The 24,756-nt window shown below is 48.5% G+C and overlaps 1 protein-coding gene across 1 annotated transcript in view; it reads right to left on the reverse strand.

Annotated features, from left to right (window-relative positions):
* LOC136633343 (NACHT, LRR and PYD domains-containing protein 12-like) overlaps positions 1–24,756 on the reverse strand; it is a 102,176-nt gene that overhangs the window by 58,197 nt on the left and 19,223 nt on the right. Inside the window, exon 4 of the mRNA XM_066609016.1 lies at positions 23,311–23,376. Coding sequence (XP_066465113.1) covers positions 23,311–23,376 — 66 coding nt within the window. The remainder of the gene's footprint in view (positions 1–23,310; positions 23,377–24,756) is intronic.

The raw sequence follows: 24,756 nt of genomic DNA on the forward strand, positions 1-24,756 counted from the left end.
ATTAGAGATGAGCGAGCATGCTCGTCCGAGCTTGATGCTCGTTTGAGCATTAACATATTCAAAAGTACTCCTTACTCGAGCGAGCACCACGCAGTGTTTGAATAAATTTCACCCTCTCCTCTCCACATGTTTAGCAGCTTGTTTAGCCAATGAACATGCAGGGAAGGCTTTGGCACCTCCTGCTATGATGTGCCAACTCTGTGCACGTCTATATCAGTGAATGGCTGGCTGGATGAGGTGACCTAGGATCATAAAAACTCAGGTCACCTGATGCTCGCCTCACATGGAGGCTGGATTAGCTGAGGGACAGAGCTGCTGTGAATGAGGGAGAGCGTTAGTGTAGGTTAAAAGGGGCATTTAGGCAGGGATCCATCCCCAAAGAACCCAACAGTCCTTTTTAGGACTACAACTCCACTTTTGTGCATCAGTTTGGCTGCCTGGGACCAGTAGTGCGCACAAAGCATTCACAAGCATCCCGGTTGTATACTGCATACTGTTACCTGTTCTATACAGTATACTCCTCCTGATGTACACAGACTATATAGGAACCACGCACGACTATATAAATCCGCACTATATAACAAGACTGTACACATTTTACACAGGGTATTTTACATACGGCTTAGGCCAAAAATAGGCAGCGTAAAATGTGCGCAGTCTTATTATATAGTGCGGATCAAGAGGACACACACTAAGGGTATTCTACATATGCTTTAAGCCAAAAATAGACAGTGTAAAATGTGTACAGTCTAGTTATATAGTGCAGATGGACAGGACACACACTTTAGGGTATTTTACATACACTTTAAGCAAAAAATAGACAAAGTGTATGTCCTGTCCAACCGCACTACATAACAAGACTGTACACATTTTACACTGTCTATTTTTGGCTTAAAGCATACGTAAAATACCCTTAGTGTGTGTCCTGTCCCTCTGCACTATATAAAAAGACTGTACACATTTTACACTGTCTATTTTTGGCTTAAAGCCTATGTAAAATACCCTTAGTGTGTGTCCTCTCGTTCCGCACTATATAACAAGACTGTACACATTTTACACTGTCTATTTTTGGCTTAAAGCCTACGCAAAATACCACACAGTTTGCATAGAATTTTGACGCAGTGCATTATACAACATGGTCAACACTAGGAGTAAGGCTCGAGGACGAGGACATGGACGTGGGCATCCGAATGAGGGTGTGGGCAGGGGCCGAGGTCCTGGGCGGGGGGAAACAGTGCCTGCTGCTGAGGGAGAAGTAGAACGCTGCATATCTACGCTCCAAAGCTCCATCTCACAGTTTGCAGGTCCGAGTGGTACACAATTATTAAAACCACAACAATGCGATCAGGTAATGATGTGGATAGCGGATAATGCGTCCAGTAATTTATCCACCACCCAGTCTTGCACACAGTCCACTCACGCTAGCCAAGGGACTGGACCTGTAAATCCTCACACTGATTCTCCTTCCTCCCAGCCTGGTGACTCAAGGAAAAGGAGAGATTCAGAACAGGCATACTCACAGAAAATTTTCTCAGGTCGCAAACAATGTTTTATGAGCTACCTGAGGAGTTTGTCGTGACCGATGCCCAAAATTTGGACCCTTGACAGTCTCAGAGTAATGAGGGTGGGGACTTCCAAGTAGTGTCTCAAGAGGTATTTGTTGATGATGATGATGAGATACAGTTGTCTGTCAGTGAGGTTGTTGTTAGGGCAGTAAGTCTGAGGGAGGAGCAGACTGAGGATTCAGAGGAAGAGCTGGTGGATGATGAGGTGACTAACCTGACCAGGGTTGGTAAGCCTACTGAAGACAGCGCTTCAGAGGGGGAGGCAAGTGCAGGTTGGAAGAGGCAGTGGGGTGACCAGAGGGAGAAGCAGGGCCAGAGCAAGTAATCCCCCAACTGTTTCCCACAGCACCTCCCCACAGCAAGCTCCAGTGCAGAGGGCTAGGTCTGTTCGAAGGTCTGGAGGTTTTTTCATGAGAGTGCAGACGACCGACGAACAGTGGTGTGCAACTTGTGCCGCACCAAGATCAGCAGGGAAGCCACCACTACCAGCCTCACTACCACCAGCATGTGCAGGCATATGATAGCTAAGCACCGGATGAGGTGGAACGAAGGCCATTCACTGCCTGCGAGTCACACCACTGTCTCTTCCCCTGTGTCAGATGCTTGCACTGAGATGCAATCCCCCTCCCGGGATGCAGGAATGAGCACCTCCCACCCTGCACCCACCCCTTCACCTGCACGGTCCTCTACTGCCTCACCAATGTGTCCCAGTGCAGCATTCAGCTGTCCATAACAGAAACATTAGAGCGCAAGCACAAATATGCAGCCACCCGCCCGCATGCACAATTGCTAAATGTGCATATCTTCAAACTGCTGAGCTTGGAGATGCTGCTATATAGGCTGGTAGAAACTGAGGGTTTCTGCAAACTCATGGCAGCGGCCATCCCTCGCTACTCGGTCCCCAGTCACCACTATTTTTCCCGCTGTGCCGTCCCCGCCCTACACTAGCACGTGTTACGGAATATCAACCGTGCCCTCACCAATGCGGTTACTAGAAAGGTTAACTTAACCAACGACACGTGGACAAGTGCTGGCAGGCAGGGACACTACATCTCCCTGATGGCACATTGGGCTAACCTGGTGGAGGCTGGAACCGAGTCTGACCCTGGGTCTGCTTACGTGCTACCCACACCAAGGATTGCGGGTCCTACCTCGGTCATGGTTTCTCTGACTTATTATGCCACCTACTCCAACCCCCCTTCCCCCTCTTCCTCCACCTCTTAATTACCATCTGTGAGCACGTCACCTTCAGTCGGTAGCTTGAGGTGCTGCAGCACTGCCGTAGGAAAGTGTCAGCAGGCCGTGCTGAAACTCCTGAGCTTAGGTGACAAGAGGCACACCGCCCAAGGGCTGTTACAGGGTTTGACGCAGCAGATAGATCTATGGCTTTCGTCGCTGAACCTCCAACCGGGCATGGTCGTGTGTGACAATGGGTGTAACCTGGCGGCGGCTCTGCAGCTTGGCAGACTAACACAGCTGCCATGCCAGACCCACGTGTTCAATCTGGTGGTTCAGCGCTTTCCTAAAAACTACCCCAATTTGTCTGAGCTGCTCAGTAAGGTGCATCACGTCTGCGCACATTTCAGAAAATCCATTACAGATGCTGCCACCCCCAGGACACTGCAACATCGCTTCCAGCTGCCAGTTCACCGACCGTTGTGTGATGTGCCCACACACTGGAATTCTATGCTGAACATGTTGGCCAGGCTGTACGAGCAGCGTAGAGCAATAGAGGAATACCAGCTGCAACATGGGCGGCGGAGTGCTAGTCAGCCTCCGCAATACTGAGGAGTGGGCATGGATGGCAGATATCTGCCAAGTCTTTGGAAACTTTGAGGAGTCTACCCAGATGGTGAGCGGTGATGCGGCAATCATTAGCGTTACCATCCCGCTGCTATGCCTGCTGAGAAGTTGGCTGTTAAACATAAAGGCCGACGCTTTGTGGTTGGAACAGGAGATGGGGGATGACAGTATGTTGCTTGATAACCAGACCACCCTCATGTCTATATCTCAGCGCGTTTTGGAGTAGGAAGAGGAGGGGGAGGAGCAGGAGGAGGAGGGGGAAGAGACAGATGGCCACACTGCAGAGGGTACCCATGCTGCTTGCCTCTCATCTGTTCAGCGTGTATGGGCTGAAGAGGAGGAGGAGGATTCTGAAAGTCATCTTCCTAGTGAGGACAGCGATGTGTTGCGTACTGGTACCCTGGCACACATGGCTGATTTCATGTAAGGCTGCCTTTCCCATGACCCTCGCGTTAGACGCATTCTCGCCAACACGAATTACTGGGTGTACACCTTTCTTGACCCACCGTATAAGGAGAACCTTTTCACTCTCATTCCCGAAGAGGAAAGGGGTACGAGAGTGATGCAATACCACAGGGCCCTGGTGAAAAAAGTGATGCTAAAGTTCCCATCTGACAGCGCTAGTGGCAGAAGACGCAGTTCCGAGGGCCAAGTAGCAGGGTAGGAGCGGGGATCAGGCAGCATGTCAAGCACAGGCAGGGGAACACTCTCCAAGGCCTTTTCCAGCTTTATGGCTCCCCAGCAAAACTGTGTCACCACTCCCCAGTCTAGGCTGAGTCAGAGGGAGCACTGTAAAAAGATGGTGAGGGAGTACATAGCCGATCGTACCACCGTCTTCCTTGATGCCTCTGCTCCATACAACTATTGGGTGTCAAAGCTGGACATGTGGTACAAACTTGCGCTGTACGCCTTGGAGGTGCTGGCCTGCCCTGCCGCTAGCATCTTGTCAGAGAGGGTGCTTAGTGCAGATGGGGGAATCATCACGGATAAGTGTACCTGTCTGTCAACTGCCAGTGCCAACATGCTTACACTCATAAAGATGAACAAAGGCTGCATTTCCCCAGACTTCTCTTCTCCACTGGCGGAAAGCAGGGGAACCTAATGATTCTTTTCACTGCAACAGGAGAAAAATGCATCCTCTATCCCGTGACTCTTGCGTTATACACATTCTGGCCAACAGAGATTACTGGGTGTTCACCCGTCTTGACCCACGGTATAAGGAGAACCTTTCCACTCTCATTACCGAAGAGGAAAGGAGTATGAGAGTGATGCAATACCACAAGGCCCTGGTGGAAAAGCTGATACTAAACATCCCATCTGACAATGAGAGCGGTAGGGGACATAGTTCAGTGGGCCAACTAGCAAGGGAGACAAGGGAAACAGGCAGCATGTCCAGCGCAGGCAGGGGAACACTCTCTAAGGCCTTTGCCAGTCTTATGGCACCCCAGCCAGACTATATCACCACTCCCCAGTCTAGGCTGAATAGGAGGGAACAGTGTAAAAAGATGGTGAGGGAGTACATAGCTGATCGTATCAACGTCCTCTGTGATCCCTCTGCTGCATACAACGATTGGGTATCAAAGCTGGACATGTAGCACGAACTTGCGCTGTACGGCTTGGAGGTGCTGGCCTGCCCTGCGGCTAGCATGTTATCAGAATTAATGCTGCTGGGGGGATTATCACGGATAAGCGTACTGCAACAGCAGGAGGGGCTTGGGAGCGCCGGGGCTCCAATCTCAGGATCCGGGCAGCTGGGCACCGAGTCCCCATCGCGGTGCTGCGAGGTGCGGCAGCGCTGTACGGGCTTCACGCTCCTTCCTGGCGTGCAGCTCCAGAGTTCTGCGGTGTATCCTTCGGGTCCGGCGCAGCGGCATGACGTCAGCGCCGCCGCGTCAGATGGGGGGCGGAGCCTCACTCGGGGGTGTCGGCACCAAATTCAAAGTTTTAAAAGGCTGGGACCCCTCTGCCTGCTACCTGTCTGCACTCTAACGCAAGATGTCAGCCAGGGAGGATATTGAGAGCGGTCTACCTGTAAGTAGACCTCCTTCTGTAGGTTTTTTAGCCGGGGGGGGAAATGATTGAAGGTTGCTGGAAGTTTTGCCTGTCTCCGTTTCTTAGGACCGAGATGCGCAAAAGAGCAGAGAGGCCAAGAAATGGATCTGTAAATGTCCGGTCTGCTTGCGGCAGCTGGAGGAGGGCCATGCGAAACCGCTGTCTATGGATTGTACGGCAAAGGTGGTCCGAGAGGAGGGCTCCTCTGCCATGGCGGACATTCGTTCCATAATTCGGGAAGAAATTGAGGCCTCTCTCTCCTCTCTTCCTCTTCCACCCCCTGCGAAAAGGGCTAGGATGCATATGGAGGATTCCGATTCAGAGGAGGGACTCCTGGAAGACTCCCTTCAGAATCTATGCCCCCAGTGGAAGACGTCAAAAAGTAATACTTTTCCTCGGCAGATATGGGTCAACTGCTAAGCGCAGTCAGACGCACCATGCAGGTGGAGGAAGAGGCGCCGCAGAAGCCCTCGTTCCTGGATAGCCTGTTTCGGGGTCTCCAACCGCAACCTAAACCCACGTTCTCGGTGAATGACATTCTGAAGCAACTCATACTGTCAGAATAGAGGCAGGCGGAGCAGAAGTTCTTCCTACCAAAGGAGTTCAGGGATTGTATGATCTTCGCAACAGACGATATTGACTTTCTGGAAGCCACCCCCAAGGTGGACAAGGCAGTGGCCAGGGTTTCTAAAAAAGCAGCTCTTCCCTTTTGAGGATGTTTCACAATTACGGGATCCACTAGATGCTAAGGTGGATTCGGCAATGAAAAGAGCCTGGGAGATTGCAGCCCTGACCATGAAGGCAAACATCACGGCCACGTCGGTTGCAAGGTCCCTGACAGTCTGGCTGGACCAGCTCCAGTCACTGGTCGCCCAGACGGGTTCCAGGGAGGATATCGCTAGCTGCCTGCCCCTTCTCCAACAAGCAACCGGATTCCTTGCAGATGCCTCCATAGAGTCCGTGAGGTTTGGAGCCCACTCAGCGGTTCTCTCCAATACAGCCAGGAGAGCCGTTTGGGTCAAGGCCTGGGCTGGAGATAGCACGTCAAAGAACAGGCTCTGCGCCCTGCCATTCCAAGGGCATAGGATCTTCGGGCCTTCTCTAGACACCTTATTGGAGAAGGCGTCGGATAAGAGCCAGGGGCTACCCACAGAAAAGTCCTTCAGGCGACCTTCCTCCTCCTACCCTCCATCCTTTGTTCCCTCCAGGACATACAAGGAAAAAGGGAAGACCGGACGCTGGTCCTACCCCAAGGGCGGAAAGGGTGAGATACCACCCTCAGGGACCCTACAGGTTGGGGGTAGGCTGATGGGGTTTGCCCCAAAGTGAAAGGTGACCTCCAATCCCTGGGCCCTACGCCTGGTTAGAGAGGGCTACAGAATCAAGTTTTCCTCCTTCCCTCCTCGGAGGTTCGTGGTCAACCCCTGCCAGTCGCCCTTGTTCGCTCAGGCCCTTCAGCTGGGGGTGCAGGAGCTGTTATCTCTAGGGGCCATCATTCGGGTGCCCGCAGGAGATCACTTCAGGGGTTGCTACTCCACCCTTTTTCTCGTCAAGAAACCCAACGGTTCTTATAGAACTATCATTAATCTGAAATTTTTGAATAAATTCATCTCTTATAGGAGGTTCAAGATGGAATCAGTGCGGTCAGCGATCCCCCTAATCGCGCCTGGTAGTGTCATGGCCACCATTGACTTAAAGAAAGCCTACTATCACATCCCCATTTACCCAGATTTCCAGCAGTTCCTGCGGTTTGCTCTGGTTATCGATGGATCAGTCTCACACTTCCAGTTCACGTGCCTGCCGTTCGGGATTTCTTCCGCACCTCGGGTATTTTCCAAGTTAGTGTTGGAGATGGTGGCTGCACTGAGGACAAACAAAGTCTTGATTGTCCCGTATCTAGATGACTTCCTGATCATAGCAGGGTCAGCTGCAGAGCTCCGGTCCCATATTGATCTCACACTTAACTTGTTCGAGTCGTTGGGCTGGATGGTCAACTTCAATAAGTCTAGTCTCCTTCCCGAACACGAGAAACAATTTCTGGGGGTTATCCTGGACTCTCGCCGCCAGCGTTCGTCCCTCCCTCTGGATAGGCAGAAGGCGATCCTGGATGAGTGTTGGGCACTCTCTCCACTAAGGTTTCCTTTAGGAGAGGCATGAGGATCCTCAGCCTCATGACTTCTTGCATCAGGGTAGTCCCATGGTCTCAGCTTCACTGCAGAACCCTCCAGGAGTTTATCCTTCGTAAATGGGATAGATCACCTTCTTCCCTGGATCGGCTAGTTCTCCTTTCCCCCAAGATCAAGAAATCGCTGGAGTGGTGGGTGTCTACGACCAACCTTGCTACGTCCACGGTTTGGTATCCCGCATACCCAATATCTATTTTTACCGATGCGAGTACAACTGGCTGGGAGGCCCACTTAGGTGGTTATTACGTCCAGGGGGGCTGGAACCGGGAGGAGGCTATTCAGTCCTCCAACTATAAAGAACTTTGTGTCATCTGGAAGGCTGTTTGTGGCTTCGAGGCGGATATCAGAGGTAGACACTAGAGATGAGCGAGCACCAAAATGCTCGGGTGCTCGTTACTCGGGACGAACTTTTCGCGATGCTCGAGGGCTCGTTTCGAGTAACGAACCCCATTGAAGTCAATGGGCGACCCAAGCAGTTTTGTATTTCGCCGATGCTCGCTAAGGTTTCCTTGTGTGAAAATCTGGGCAATTCAAGAAAGTGATGGGAACGACACAGCAACGGATAGGGCAGGCGAGGGGCTACATGTTGGGCTGCATCTCAAGTTCACAGGTCCCACTATTGAGCCACAATAGCGGCAAGAGTGGGCCCACCCCCCAAAAAAAACTTTTACTTCTGAAAAGCCCTCATTAGCATGGCATACCTTTGCTAAGCACCACACTACCTCCAACAAAGCACAATCACTGCCTGCATGACACTCCACTGCCACTTCTCCTGTGTTACATGCTGCCCAACCGCCCCCCCTCCCCCCCACAGCGCACACCAAAGTGTCCCTGCACAGCCTTCAGCTGCCCTCATGCCACACCACCCTCATGTCTATTTAGAAGTGCGTCTGCCATGAGGAGGAACCGCAGGCACACACTGCAGAGGGTTGGCACGGCTAGGCAGCGACCCTCTTTAAAAGGGGCGGGGCGATAGCCCACAATGCTGTACAGAAGCAATGAGAAATATAATCCTGTGCCACCGCCATCAGGTGCTGCACACGTGGGCATAGCAATGGGGAACCTATGTGCCACACACTATTCATTCTGTCAAGGTGTCTCTGCATGCCCCAGTCAGACCGGGCTTTTTAATTCATAGACACAGGCAGGTACAACTCCCTATTGTGAAGTCCCTGTCGAACGACAGCATGGGTGGCTCCCTGGAACCCACCGGCGATACATAAAAATATCCCATTGCATTGCCCAACACAGCTGAGGTAGTAATGTCGTGCTTAATGCAGGTGGGCTTCGGCCCACACTGCATGCCCCAGTCTGACTGGGGTTCTTTACAAGTGGAAACAGATGCATTTATAATTCCCTGTGGACCCACAGCATGGGTGGGTGCCAGGAAGCCACCGGCGGTACATAGAAATATCCCATTGCATTGCCCAACACAGCTGAGGTAGTAATGTCGTGCTTAATGCAGGTGGGCTTCGGCCCACACTGCATGCCCCAGTCTGACTGGGGTTCTTTACAAGTGGAAACAGATGCATTTATAATTCCCTGTGGACCCACAGCATGGGTGGGTGCCAGGAAGCCACCGGCGGTACATAGAAATATCCCATTGCATTGCCCAACACAGCTGAGGCAGTAATGTCGTGCTTAATGCAGGTGGGCTTCGGCCCACACTGCATGCCCCAGTCAGACTGGGGTTCTTTACAAGTGGACACATGTAGGTTAAACTCCGTGTGCACCTACAGCATGGGTGGCTCCCTGGAACCCACCGGCGATACACAAAAATATCCCATTGCATTGCCCAACACAGCTGAGGTAGTAATGTCGTGCTTAATGCAGGTGGGCTTCGGCCCACACTGCATGCCCCAGTCAGACTGGGGTTCTTTACAAGTGGAAACAGATGCATTTATAATTCTCTGTGGACCCACAGTATGGGTGGGTGCCAGGAAGCCACCGGCGGTACACAAAAATATCCCATTGCATTGCCCAACACAGCTGAGGTAGTAATGTCGTGCTTAATGCAGGTGGGCTCCGGCCAACACTGCATGCCCCAGTCAGACTGGTAATATGTACCTTAACAGTAACCGCGTTGGTGGTAATGTGGTGGTGACTGCGGACCTAGTAGCGCGGTTTTATTTTGTTGGTTTTTGGAATGTGGCCAGGATTAAGTGGGCCGTGGCGGGGGATGTTTTGGAGGCACTACGTGTCCTCTCCACGTGTCCGTGGTTATATGCACCTTAACAGTAACAGCGTTGGTGGGAAATGGCCTCGCCGCCATCATGTCTTTGGGAATCCTCTGTTTCCACACCCCAGAGACATACCATTAGCAGCGGTATAGGCAGAGCCCAGAATTAGTAACATTTCAGCCGTAGCATTAGCGACAGGCCCCACTAACATATCACTAGCAGCATTATAGGGGGAGCACAGTCTTAGTTCCATTTCAGTAATAGTAGCAGCCAACACAGGCCCCAGTAACAATTCCGAAGCAGCAGTATAGTGGGAGCGCAGTCTTCGTTCCATTTCAGTAATAGTAGCAGCCTACACAGACCCCAGGAACAATTCCGAAGCAGCAGTATAGTGGGAGCGCAGTCTTAGTTCCATTTCAGTAGCTGCAGTATAGCAAAGGCCCAAGTTACATTTATGTAGCTAAAGATTGCGAGACAGAGGTTGAGGAGGAGGAGGAGGGTGCTTTAGTGGAAGAAGCATACACCGCCGAACATACCACCACTGAGCTGGGGCCCGCAATTCTGGGGGTGGGTAGGACGTGAGCGGTCCCAGGCTCTGACTCTGTCCCAGCCTCCACTAAATTCACCCAATGTGCCGTCAGGGAGATGTAGTGGCCCTGCCCGCCTGTGCTTGTCCACGTGTCCGTAGTTAAGTGGACCTTGCCACTAACCGCATTGGTGAGGGCGCGTACAATGTTGCGGGAGACGTGGTCGTGCAGGGCTGGGACGGCACATCGGGAAAAGTAGTGGCGACTGGGAACTGAGTAGCGCGGGGCCGCCGCCGCCATCATAGCTTTGAAAGCCTCCGTTTCCACAACCCTATACGGCAGCATCTCAAGGCTGATAAATTTGGCTATGTGGACGGTTAACGCTTGAGCGTGTGGGTGCGTGGCGGCGTACTTGCGCTTGCGCTCCAACACTTGCGCTAGCGACGGCTGGACTGTGCGGTGCGAGACATTGGTGGATGGGGCCGAGGACAGCGGAGGTGAGGGTGTGGGTGCAGGCCATGAGACGGTAGTGCCTGTGTCCTGAGAGGGGGGTTGGATCTCAGTGGCAGGTTCGGGCACAGGGGGAGAGGCAGTGGTGCAAACCGGAGGCGGTGAACGGCCTTCGTCCCACCTTGTGGGGTGCTTGGCCATCATATGTCTGCGCATGCTGGTGGTGGTGAGGCTGTTGGTGGTGGCTCCCCGGCTGATCTTGGCGCGAAAAAGGTTGCACACCACTGTTCATCGGTCGTCAGGCGTCTCTGTGAAAAACTGCCAGACCTTAGAGCACCTCGGCCTCTGCAGGGTGGCATGGCGCGAGGGTGTGCTTTGGGAAACAGTTGGTGGATTATTTGGTCTGGCCCTGCCTCTACCCCTGGACACCGCACTGCCTCTTGCAACCTGCCCTGCTGCTGCCTGTGCCTCCCCCTCTGAAGACCTGTCCTGTGTAGGCGTTGCACACCAGGTGGGGTCAGTCACCTCATCGTCCTGCTGCTCTTCCTCCGAATCCTCTGTGTGCTCCTCCCTCGGACTTACTGCCCTTACTACTACCTCACTGCAAGACAACTGTGTCTCATCGTCATCGTCCTCCTCACCCACTGAAAGGTCTTGAGACAGTTGCCGGAAGTCCCCAGCCTCATCCCCCGGACCCCGGGATCTTTCCAATGGTTGTGCATCAGTGACGATAAACTCATCTGGTGGGAGAGGAACCACTGCTGCCCAATCTGAGCAGGGGCCCGAGAACAGTTCCTGGGAGTGTTCCCGCTCCTGAGCATGTGTCATTGTAGTGGAGTGAGGAGGCTGGGAGGAAGGAGGAGCAGCAGACAGAGGATTCGGATTTGCAGCACTGGACGGCGCAGAACTCTGGGTGGATGATAGCTTGCTCGAAGCACTTTCTGCCATCCACGACAGGACCTGCTCACACTGCTCATTTTCTAATAAAGGTCTCCCGCGTGGACCCATTAATTGGGCGATGAATGTGGGGACGCCAGAAACGTGCCTCTCTCCTAATCGCGCAGCAGTCGGCTGCGACACACCTGGATCAGGAGCTCGGCCTGTGCCCACACCCTCACTTGGGCCTACGCGTCCTCGGCCGCGTCCACGTCCTCTCGGCCTACCCCTACCCCTCAGCATGCTGTATTACCAGTGATTTCCAAGCCAGGAAAGAAATTGGCGCAAGCCTGCAGCCAAAATAGAATTTTTTCCCTTGTTTTTCAAAGGACAAGCCACACTGCGTGTATTCAATGAATACTACTAAGTTTAATAACTGTGTTGTGGCCCTGCAAATGTGTCAGAGAACTGCAGTGATGCAAAGTTATTGGCTACAGCAGATCAGGGATTTCCCATGCAGGAAAAAAATTGGCGCAAGCCTGCAGTAAAACGTAGCTGGCTGCGTCTGATTTTTTTTAACGTTCTGCACGCAGCACACACGTACCCAGAGCCCTGAGGACTGTCAGAGGCAGGCGAAATAGAATTTTTCCCCTTGTTTTTCAAAGGACAAGCCACACTGCGTGTATTCAATGAATACTACTAAGTTTAATAACTGTGTTGTGGCCCTGCAAATGTGTCAGAGAACTGCAGTGATGCAAAGTTATTCGCTCCAGCAGATCAGGGATTTCCCATGCAGGAAAGAAATTGGCGCAAGCCTGCAGCCAAAATAGAATTTTTTCCCTTATTTTTCAAAGGACAAGCCACACTGCGTGTATTCAATGAATACTACTAAGTTTAATAACTGTGTTGTGGCCCTGCAAATGTGTCAGAGAACTGCAGTGATGCAAAGTTATTGGCTACAGCAGATCAGGGATTTCCCATGCAGGAAAAAAATTGGCGCAAGCCTGCAGTAAAACGTAGCTGGCTGCGTCTGATTTTTTTTAACGTTCTGCACGCAGCACACACGTACCCAGAGCCCTGAGGACTGTCAGAGGCAGGCGAAATAGAATTTTTTCCCTTGTTTTTCAAAGGACAAGCCACACTGCGTGTATTCAATGAATACTACTAAGTTTAATAACTGTGTTGTGGCCCTGCAAATGTGTCAGAGAACTGCAGTGATGCAAAGTTATTCGCTCCAGCAGATCAGGGATTTCCCATGCAGGAAAGAAATTGGCGCAAGCCTGCAGCCAAAATAGAATTTTTTCCCTTGTTTTTCAAAGGACAAGCCACACTGCGTGTATTCAATGAATACTACTAAGTTTAATAACTGTGTTGTGGCCCTGCAAATGTGTCAGAGAACTGCAGTGATGCAAAGTTATTGGCTACAGCAGATCAGGGATTTCCCATGCAGGAAAAAAATTGGCGCAAGCCTGCAGTAAAACGTAGCTGGCTGCGTCTGATTTTTTTTAACGTTCTGCACGCAGCACACACATACCCAGAGCACTGAGGACTGTCAGAGGCTGGCGAAATAGAATTTTTTCCCTTGTTTTTCAAAGGACAAGCCACACTGCGTCTATTCAATGAATAATGTATGTCTTCTGGCCCTGCCTACACAATTCTATCCCTGTAGTATTAATGCCGGGTGCAATGGTCTGCACAGCCGGTTTTGAGCAAAAAAAAAATATGCAACACTGCTAACAGCAGCCTGGACAGTACTGCACACGGATAGATGTGGCCCTAGAAAGGACCGTTGGGGTTCTTGAAGCCTACACTCACTGCTAACACGCTCCCTGCCTAACCACCACTTCTGTCCCTATTGCAGGGCGCAATGCTCTGCAGATCCAATTTTGAAAAAAAAAATAAAATACAGTGCTAACACAGTACTGCACACTATTAGATGTGGCCCTGAGAAGGACCGTTGGGGTTCTTGAAGCCTACACTAACTCCTAACGCTCTCCCTACAGCAGCTCCGGCACCAGCAGCACTGTCCCTCAGCTAACTCACAAGGCATCTGAGCCGAGCCGCGGGAGGGGCCGATTTTTATACTCGGGTGACATCAGATCTCCCCAGCCACTCACAGCAGGGGGGTGGTATAGGGCTTGAACGTCACAGGGGGAAGTTGTAATGCCTTCCCTGTCTTTCAATTGGCCAGAAAAGGGCGCTAACGTCTCAGAGAGGAAATTGAAAGTAACCGGAACACCGCGTGGTACTCGTTACGAGTAACGAGCATCCCGAACACCCTAATATTCGCACGAATATCAAGCTCGGACGAGTACGTTCGCTCATCTCTAGTAGACACATAAAAAAAAAATTCTGACAATGTGACAACTGTGTCCCTCATTCATCACCAGGGATCCACGCGGAACCCCCAACTCCAAGGCCTAGCGGCGAAACTTCTCGGTTGGACAGAACAGCGGACACTTTCCCTCACAGCCTTCGATGTAAGGGGCCCAGAAAACCTTATGGCGGATCTCCTCAGCCGCAGAAAGATAGATCCGGGGGAATGGACTCTTTACCCGCACGCATTCCAGCTGATCATAGAAAAGTGGGGGACACCACAGGTGGACTTGTTCGCCTCGCAGGAGAACACAAAATGTCCCCGTTTTTTCTCCAGGGGAGCAGACGGGTGTTCTCTGGGAACGGACGCTCTGTCCCAGACTTGGGACTGGGATCTCACCTACGCTTTCCCACCTATACCCCTAATCCCACTGGTCCTGAGAAAGATCCAGGGGTCCCCAGGCTCTGTCATCCTAGTGGCTCCATTCTGGCCCAAAAGACCCTGGTTTCCGCTCCTGGCCGCTCTCTCGACCCAGGACCCTCTAAATCTTCCTCAGAGAGACGACCTCCTGCAGCAGGGGTCCGAAAGTTTAGACTGGCGGCCTGGAATCTGAATGGGTAAAATACCTGAACCAAGGTCTATCAGGAAGGGTAGTAACTACCTTATGCGAGAGCCTTAAAAAATCCACTAGAAATATCTACATTAGGATTTGGGATACCTTCTCTAGTTGGTTGGGTCATAGCATTCATGATCTCCAACAACCTAACATTGGTCAGATCTTGGAGTTTCTGCAGGATGGGTTAGATATGGGGCTAAGACCTAGTACCCTCAAGGTCCAGGTAGCCGCCTTGGGAGCCTTCTTTGACTCCTCCTTGGGTGACCATAGGCTGATTAGAAAATATCTCAAAGGGGCAGTCAGACTTCACCCCTTTGTGAGGGAAACTATGCCCCCCTGGAACCTTAACTTAGTTTTACAGGCACTCTGTGCACACCCCTTTGAGTCCCTGGAGGAACTATCAGTCAGGATACTTTCCTATAAAGTAGCTTTTCTAGTCGCTATCACATCTGCCAGACGGATTGGGGAGATCCAGTCCCTCTCTATCAGGACTCCATATATGACCGTCTTTCCAGACAAAATAGTGTTCAAACCTGACCCCTCATGGACTTTCATAGGGAACAGCTCATAGTCCTTCCCTCCTTCTGCCAGGAACCCCGTAACACCAAGGAACAGCGGTTCAATAACTTAGACGTCAGGCGGGCAGTCTTGAAGTATTTGGAAGTCACGCATTCCTTCAGGAAATCTAACAACCTTTTTGTTCAATTTCAGGGTCCGGGCAGAGGAGGGGCCGCTACGAAAGACTCCTTAGTGTGATGGGTCAGAAGGACCATCGAGGACGCGTACCGGTCCCAAGGGATTTCCCTCCCGGGCAATGTTAAAGCCCATTCCACCAGGGAGGTCGCATGTTCCTGGGCGGAGAGAGCCCAGGCAACAACCAACCAAATCTGGAGGGCTGCCACATGGTCGAATACCCACACATTCACCAGGCATTACCGCCTAGACCTAGGGGCCAGCCATGATATGGCCTTTGGGCGTAAGGTTCTACAAGCGGTGGTCCCCCCCTAAAAAAGCCCTCAGATTGTTGGTACTTCTCCAGGTGTATGCTGTCAGGATGACAAGGGGAAGACAGGAATTCCCTTTCTTGAAGTCATCCTGACAGCATAGGAGTTTTTCCCTCCCCTTGAGTTATGTTTCACGTGAAGTAACGTACTGTATTATGATTTCTGTATTAAAAAATATTGGTTGAGCAAGAGCCGGGTCACTGTAGTCATTTGGTATGCACTGGTGAGCCAGTGATGGGAGTTGCCTTTTGTGTTTTTTTCCGCTTCCTGTCCCAACAGGTGTCCAGCGGACAACCTCCAGGTGTATGCTGTCAGGATGACTTCAAGAAAGGGAATTAACAGGTAGGACCTAATTCCTGTCTTTTGGAGGGCTGTCTCCAAGTTCTGTCAAAACAATTTTTTCTGAGGGCCGCCTCCAGGTTCTCACCCCCAATTTTGAAGAGGTTCACCACTGAAGTTCAGCAAACGTGCTGGTTCCAGCTTCATATGCCCACAGAGTCCACAAATGTATCCCAGTGCAGTGTCCAGCTATCTGACACCGAGACAGAACGAATTGTCCTGGTTTGGCCGCTCTAATTTCCTCATAGTACGAGGGGCTGCTGATAAGTCTTTGGCTTTATGTTCTCTTTTTTTCTATGGTAACGAATGTTACATCACAGGAAATCCTTATGTGTCTAATATATGTTTTCTAAATTTTATGTTTGTAGCTTATGGCAACAGTGATCTAGGCAAGCGGGAAAACAAAATGGCGGAGTCTAAGGCAATATTCACAACAAATGAGAGCAGATGAGTGATAAAATTCTTGTTTCTGCAAGGAAAGTCCACGAAGGATATTTATAGTGATATGTCGCAGACATTGGGGGATCAATGTCCTTCATATTCTACAGTTAAGAACTGGTTGCCAAGTTTAAAACAGGCCGCTTCAGCTCCAATGATGAGGAACGTCCTGGACGACCAAGAGAGGTTGTTGTTGTTGTTCCGGAAATCGTCGATGCTGTGCACAACCTCATACTGGAGAATCTGCGAATTTCAGCTAAAGGAACAGCAGACATCATGGGGATTTCTTGTGAAATTGTTTGTGTCATTATCCATGAACATTTGAGCATGAAGAAGCTATCTGCAAAGTGGGTGCCCAAATGTTTGGCAACAAATCAGAAAAGCATGCGAGGGAAAACTTCCCGGTCTATTTGTCAGCGTTTCCGGACTAATAAGAACTTCCTAGATCGACTGGTCACTATGGATGAGACCTGGATTTATTTGTATGACCCTGAAACCAAGGAGCAGTCAAAAGAGTGGAGGCACAGTGATTCTCCTCACCCAAAGAAGTTCAGGGTGTAAAAATCAGCCACTAAGGTGATGGCGTCTGTGTTCTGGTATAAGGAGGGCGTGCTGCTAGTAGACTACCTTCAAAATGGTTCCACCATCAATGCAAGGTATTACATTGAACTTTTGGACCAATTGAAGGCAGCTCTGAAGGCCAAAAGGCGCGTCAAGCTTTCCAAAGGAATCTTGTTCCTGCAAGACAACGCCTCTGCTCACACTGCACAAGCGACCATGGCAAAACTGGTGGAGCTAGGCTTTCAGCTGGTTGACCCCCCACCACCACCGTATTTACCAGATCTCGCTCCCTCCAACTATCATCTGTTTCCAAACCTGAAGAAACACCTCAAGGGTACCAAATTTCACACCATTTCTGATGCCATGGCTGCTACGGATGACTGGTTTGAGGCACAACCGAAATCCTTCTTTTTGCAAGGCTTACAGAACTTGGAATACTGATGTAAGAAGTGTGTTGACATCAGTGGAGAGTATGTGGAATAAATGTAAAGTTTCATCTTCCTATCTCGTTTGTTTCTGGGTAAAGCCAAAAACTTATCAGCATCCCCTCGTACATGCTGTCTTTCCATGGGGCACTGGTTAAAAAGCCCCTCAGAGAGGCAGGGGCTGGGACAGGGGGTAGCTTGCCTGTCGGTGGACCGCCACCTGGATCCCATTAAGCAAGTACGAGCTCTATGTTAAAAAATATTTCAGGGGTACACCTGCACTCTTGGTAAACAAATCTTTCAGGGGTTCACCTATACTCTTGGTAAACAAATACCCTGCACTCTCGCTCAAAATTTTCCATGTTCTCACCTGCAATCTTGGTAAAAAAAAATTCAGCTTTTTAAAATGGGTTGTTTTCTTCATTAAAAATGTAGAAGTACTGGCCTCTGAGTCCCCCCTATGCTGATGTTTGTGGCTAATGAAATTCTGCGACGAAGGTGGTATGGGATGGCACTTACAATCATACATTAATTTGTTTGCGATTTGTCAGCTGTGAAACACAATTTTAAAAGGAAATGTATCCAAGTGCAGTGTCCATCTTTGGCCACTAATTTCTTTACAGTTCATGCTGTCTTACCCTGGGGCACTGGTTAACAAGCCCCTCGGGGAGAGGCAGGGGCTAGGACAGGTGGTAGCTTGCCTGTCAGTGGACCGCCACCTGAATCCCATTAAGCAAGTACAAGCTGTTGCTCAAAAAATCTTTCAGGTTTTTACCTGCACTCTTGGTATACAAATCTTTCAAGGGTGCACCTGTACTCGTGGTAAACAAATCCTTTTAGGGGTTCACCTATACTTTTGGTAAACAAATCATTCAGGGTTTCACCTGCACTCTTGGTAAACAAATCTTTCAGGGGTTCAACTACACTCTTAATAAACAAATCTTTCAAGGGTTCACCTATACTCTTGGTAAACAAATCTTTCAGGGGTTCACCTGCACTCTGGGTAAAAAATCTTCTGTTTTAGAATGGTTTGTTGAATTGTGGAGATGTGTAGAAGTACTGGCATCCAAGTCCCCTTTATGCCCACATTTGTGGCTCATTAAATTTTGTGACGGAGGTGGCATGGGATTCGAATTATGATTATATGTTAATTTATCAGCAATTCTCATCAGCATTGTGGGCTATCGCCCACAATTTCAAAGAGTCGCTGCCAGGCCCTGCCAACCCTCTGCAGTGTGTGTCTTCTGTTCCTCCTCATCCAATACGCACTTATAAATAGACACGAGGGTGGTGTGGCTATCGAGCAACCGTGTGGCATGAGGATAGCTGGACGCTGCGCTGGGAAAAATTTCAGTACGCTGTGGCTTACTGAGAAGGCGCCTTACCCCGTTTGGGATGGGAACAGCTGGACGCTGTGCTGGGAAAAATTTAAGTACACTGTGGACGCAGGCTCGTGCCTGCGTCCTGGGGGGATTGGACAGCAATGCCAGCATGTAACACAGGAGAAGAGGCAGTAATGTAACCCGCAGGCAATGATTTGCCTTCGTTCCACCCAGTGTGGTGCTTAGCTAAGATGTGCCAGCGCGTGTGCCTTGCTGATTATGGTCTTGCCCACAATTTGGCTTAATAGTGTGACCTGGGAGCCTTAGATGCATCCATGCATGCTGCCCCTGCTGTTCCCTATCCATTTCTGTGGTGTTTTCATCACTTTCTGATGTTTTCAGGTGAATCACACACCCTCCCCTATTCAGAGCATTGGTCACCTTGAAAATGCTCGAGTCTCCTATTGACTTCAATCGGGTTCGTTACTCAAAATCAGCTCTCGAGCATTACAAAAGGTTCGGCTTGAGTAACGAGCACCCGAGCATTTTGCTGCTCGCTCATCTCTAGTCAGCATCTTTCTTCCTCTCCGAGCTTCATAATCAGCAGCACCGTGGAATCTTCTCTGCTAACTTTTAAAGGAAATAATAAATATGGAGCAATCACCATGTACTTTTTTTTTTATACAATCACAGATAGAATTTTGAGGTGTTTTGCTAAGGCCTTAGTCAGACGGGCGTTTTTTGCCGCGATTTGCGCATGCGTCCGGCGATTTTATAAAACCATTGCTTTGCAATCGTATCGGACACATGAGCGCTTTTTATGCGCTCCTCCGATAAATTATAGAACAGAAATCGCAGATCGCACCTATCTGCGATCTGCGATTCCTGTTCTGTTTTCTATATGCGCTCAATGGGGCCGGCGGCAGCAGCGCCGACCCCATTGAGAACATATAGAAGACAAATCCTTCTTCTCTTCCACAGCTGTAACAGCTGTGGCAGAGAAGAACGATGTTTGCCCATTGAATTCAATGGAGCCGGCAATACAGCCGACTCCATTGAAAGCAATGGGCTGCCGGCGTGCGCGGGATGAATTGTCGGGAAGGGCTTAAATATATAAGCCCTTCCCTGCAATTCATCCAGAAAAGTGTTAAAATAAAAAATATATATATACTCACCTGCTCCCGGCAGCCGGAGTTCCGTGCGGCCGGCCTGCAGTGGGTGTGAAGGGGGTGTGAGTCAGACCTGCCCCCTGATTGGCTCAGCGCTGACTCACACCCCCTTCACACCCACTGCAGGCCGGCCGCGCGGAACTCCGGCTGCCGGGAGCAGGTAAGTATATATATATTTTTTATTTTAACACTTTTCTGGATGAATTGCAGGGAAGGGCTTATATATTTAAGCCCTTCCCGACAATTCATCCCACACTCGCCCGCAGCGCATTGCTTTCAATGGAGCCGGCTGTATTGCCGGCTCCATTGAATGCAATGCGCTGGACAGCTCCGGCCCGTTTCTAATGAAACGCAGCTAGGAGCAGATTTTCGGGCGATTTTCGGGCACCGGTCACGCGATTTGCGGATGCGCATCCGTCATGCGATCCGCAAATCGCGCGAAAAAACGCCCGTCTGACTAAGGCCTAAGTCTGTACTCCAGACTAAAAATATATTTAGGTACCCTCTAAACTCAAAAATATTTGAGTTAAATAACATTTTACCAAATTTACCAAATTTAAATTTTTGCCAAATTTAAATACATATCTAAGAAGTTGTCTACCTTCTAACTATAATTACTCAAATCCAATATAAATGTCAGCAGGACAGCTTCAGTGCATAAAACAGGTCTTTTTATCCCATCCCTTAAAATGGTACAGGCAACGTTTCGACCATTCAAATGGTCTTTGATCTCTCTATTTTTGGATATTCTATCTTCTAACTATTGGTGGTCTACCATCAGGATATATTTCTTTAACCTGAAAACAGTCTCAGGAAAGAGCCATTAGGGGTACCAATAGCACAATGTCTGATAGATTAAAAGTGCTTCATCCTTATTTGTTGCACATAATCCTGACAACGTTTCGACTGTCAAAGCAGCCTTTGTCCAGTCTGTGACAAAGCCTCACACAGAAAAAATGCTATGCAGTACAGAAGATTGCTACAGAAAGCAATTTTTAAAGTCCTAACTTTTTAAACACAGTATAATATTTTTTTTAAAAAAAACATACATTTTGCTTTGCTGCAATTGTACTGATCAGCAGATTACAGTGTACCTGTCATTTTAACCACACTTTATGCTCGTAATGTATTGTTTTATTTGTTGGAAGTGCTCTTTTTTCTGTTTGCATTCATGGAGAAGTGGCCATCCACATATCTACCCAGGTCTTCTAATTAAAATACACAGCCTGGTATAAAGCTTTAAATTAGTTAGAGGCTTATGCCCAAAGAGGGGTTTCAAAATAGGAACCTATCCAATAGGGTTCGCCTTGACATGGCAGATGAGCCCACATGTTTTGATCATAATATGGGCTTAGAACCTTGTATTTTTATGTAGTTGGTATAAGCAAGTTATCTATCTTTTTAAGATATTAAATGTGTTTGAGTGTTGTTATCAAGGGCTTTTGCTTGCACTGTATTTTCGCAATAAAAATAAACCCCCCCAAAAAGGTGCAATAGTGTTTTTTTATTTTACCCCACTGACATTTTTTTTAAGTTTTCAGTACTTTATGTAGTGCATAAAAAATAAAATGTGTCCCCGACAAAAAACAATAAGTCATACAGCTATGTCAAAGGAAAAATTAAAAAAAAAAAAAAAAAAGTTGTGGCACTTGGAAGGTGGAAAAAACAACTAATATCTGAGTAATTCTAAGGCTGGTTTCACATAGGTGGGAAAATCGTGCAAGATTTGTGCATTTTGAAATGCACAAATGTCACACGGATATAAACCCCATTCTTTTGAATGGAGTCATATACTTCAGCGATCTTTTTCCATATGGCACCGCGATGCGGGAAACAAGACACGGCATTCTCTATCTTGCAGCGCCATGTGCTGTCGCATCGCAGTGCTCATTGTTTTAAATGGGACCTTCAATGGGAATCTCTAATTGGAAACGATGCGAGAAATTCCATGTTCCCCTGCAGCGACAGACAGCTGCGCCGGAGGAACCCTGCATCCCCATGGTGATGTGAGGCTGGTTTGACACGAAAATGCCTTGTATCCTTGGGGATTTCACATGGATGGTGAGTGAAATAAGGGGCCGTGATTCAATATTGCCCAATATCATGCTTGCCTGTGTGAAATTAGCCTGAGGCTGCTTTCAGAGGAATGTGTTTTTTCTGCATTAAGTCTGTGTTGATGGGACTGTAATAGGAAATTAATGTAAATTGTGACATTAGGGGAATAGTTGCAACTTGAGATCGCCATGTTCTCTACGCAAGATGGTTGGCATCACTCTCAGAAACTCACTTGACAATCGGAATTTTCTTTATCTGGCATCTGCCAGTTTTATTTCATCATAGTAAATGTTCACTGCACTCTACATTTGACAGTAAACCAGTACACAAATAAACACCTTGCCATCTAGCCACTATCTATACATTAGATTTGTCCCTAACTCACAGGCCTGGTGCCATCACACATCACATCATCATAACCAAAGTCCATTATCCACACTATCCACAGAAGCATAGATTCTAGATCACATGAGGTAATTATCCCCCTCTACTGTTCCTTAGTCAGACCTCATCTGAAATACTGTGTCCAGTTCTGGTCACCCCACTTTAAAAAAGACATAGACAAACTGGAGCAAGTTCAGAGAAGAGCTACCAAGATGGTGAGCGGTCAGTAAACCATGTCCTATGAGGAACGGTTAAAGGATCTGTGAATGTTTAGCTTTCAAAAAAGAAGGCTGAGAGAAGACTTAATAGCTGTCTAGAAATATCTGAAGGGCTGTCACAGTGCAGAGGGATCAGCCCTATTCTCATTTGTACAAGGAAAGACTAGAAGCAATGGGATGAAACTGAAAGGGAGGAGACACAAATTAGATATTAGAAAAAACTTTTGGATAATGAGGCGGATCAATGAGTGGAACAGATTGCCATGGGAGGTGGTGAGTTCTCCTCAAATCGAAGACTTCAAACAGAGGCAGGACAAATATCTGTCTGGGATGATTTAGTGAATCTTGCACTGAGTAGGGGGTTGGACCCGATGACCCTGAAGGTCCCCTTCAATGCCTTCTACAGAAGGCCACTCTTCTCTTATAGAGTTGGTGGCAGAATCTCAAGAGTTCCAAGTCCAAGCTAAACAGGAGTGTCATACCCACTCCTTTTACAAAATCTTCACAGGTGCCTCTTAATTATCATGCAAAGGCACCTTTTCTCTGTTGGAAAAGCTGAAATAAAGCATTCTAGTGTCCACTTCCGGTACTGTATTACCACAAAATCCATAGGGCTAATCACATGGCTTTACTTTTTATGGTCATTTTTTGAAAATGCAGCATGACCTTTATTTTATGTTTTTGCCTCTGTATTTGTATTCTTTTCCTTTAGGCAAATACAGATCAATGCAGAATCAAGATAGTTGGACATAAGTCAACCCTGTGGTTAGGTCCCGTGTCTTATGCCATGAGTCCTTGTATATGTGACATAATGTACACTTACCTTTCAGTTCTGGGGGAAGTTGGTGCCCGTACTCATCTAGTACAATTTGTGCCACCAGAGTTTTACCTATAAGAAATGACAGATATGAAGGACTCTCTTGTGTACAGACATCACCAGTGCTGGATGTACAGTTATAAATATTAATTTTAATTTTTTAGTGGGCGTTTCAAAGACCTATTAAAAATGCTATACTGAGCCTCCATTGATTTCAGTGGAGCTTCTCAGACAAGCCTTTTAGCGCGGCATTTCTAACACTGTCTGTTCTATTTTAGTGTGTTTCAGCACCACATCACCAATTGCAATAATGAGGTGCATTAAAAATTCTGTTGACTGTCTTTAAAATGCCATTCGGAAATTCTGTAAAACACCTAATCTGACACATAATCATGAACTTGGGGACTAATAAGACACAGGACAGAGTCCTTCAAAGGTTCTTTTGGCCTGGAATTTATAAAGAAATAAAAGAATACTGTGAATCTTGCACCACGTCAGATGATAGCCCATGTCTCTCACTTTCGCAGACCATTAGTGCCTCTCCCTATTATCGAGGCACCATTTGAGGGAATTGGAATGAATTTAGTGAGTCCCATAATCAAGTCAGCGACAGGACATCAGTATGTTCTGGTCTTGCTAGACTATGCTACTCATTATCCTGAAGCGGTCCCTTTAAGAAATACTGCTGCTAAAAGTTTTGCATGGAAACTGTTCTATATGTTTTCCAGGACAGGGATCCCTAAAGAAATTCTTATTGCCCAAGGGACATTATTCATGTCAAAGATAATAAAAGAGCTGTGCCAACGCTTTAAAATCAAGCACCTACATATTGTGTACAACCCTCAGACAGGTGGGTTGGTTGAGAGGGCTAACAAGACTCTAAGGTTGCCTTCAGACGGGCGCTAAAATTGTGCGAGATTTGTGTGTTTTGAGACATACAAATATGAAGCCCCTTCTTTCGAATGGGGTCATGCACATGAGCAATGTTTTCCTGCATGGCACTGAAGAATTTTTAACCCTAGGGACTTGGTCTTGGTAACCATGCTTGAAAGCAAATTTCTCACTAACTGGCAAGGTTGGTGAAGTAAATTATAAAGTACTCCAGTCAGGAAAAAGAAAGCCTTGCCAGATTTACCATATTAATTTAATTGAGCCCTGTTAGGATAGGGAGTCTTTGGGTGCCTCAGGCGTTAGGAAGGAAAAGTTGCAGAACCCCATTCCTGCGGTCAAAATAGGGAAACCCTCTCAGTACGCCAATAGCGTGAAGCCAAAGGGTTCTTGTTGAGTCACACCCATATCATAAAGCAAAATAAAATAACTGAACCTGGGGTGAAGCTAAATGTCAAGCCATACAGAATATGGCACATAGAGAAGCAGTCTCTGTAAAGGTTAAGTGAGTGCTTGAGCTTGGAGTGAGTCAAAAAATGCGTGGTTAAGCCCCATTGTTTTTTT

The sequence above is a fragment of the Eleutherodactylus coqui genome, chromosome 6 (genome assembly GCF_035609145.1).
Source record: "Eleutherodactylus coqui strain aEleCoq1 chromosome 6, aEleCoq1.hap1, whole genome shotgun sequence".
Classification (NCBI taxonomy): domain Eukaryota; kingdom Metazoa; phylum Chordata; class Amphibia; order Anura; family Eleutherodactylidae; genus Eleutherodactylus; species Eleutherodactylus coqui.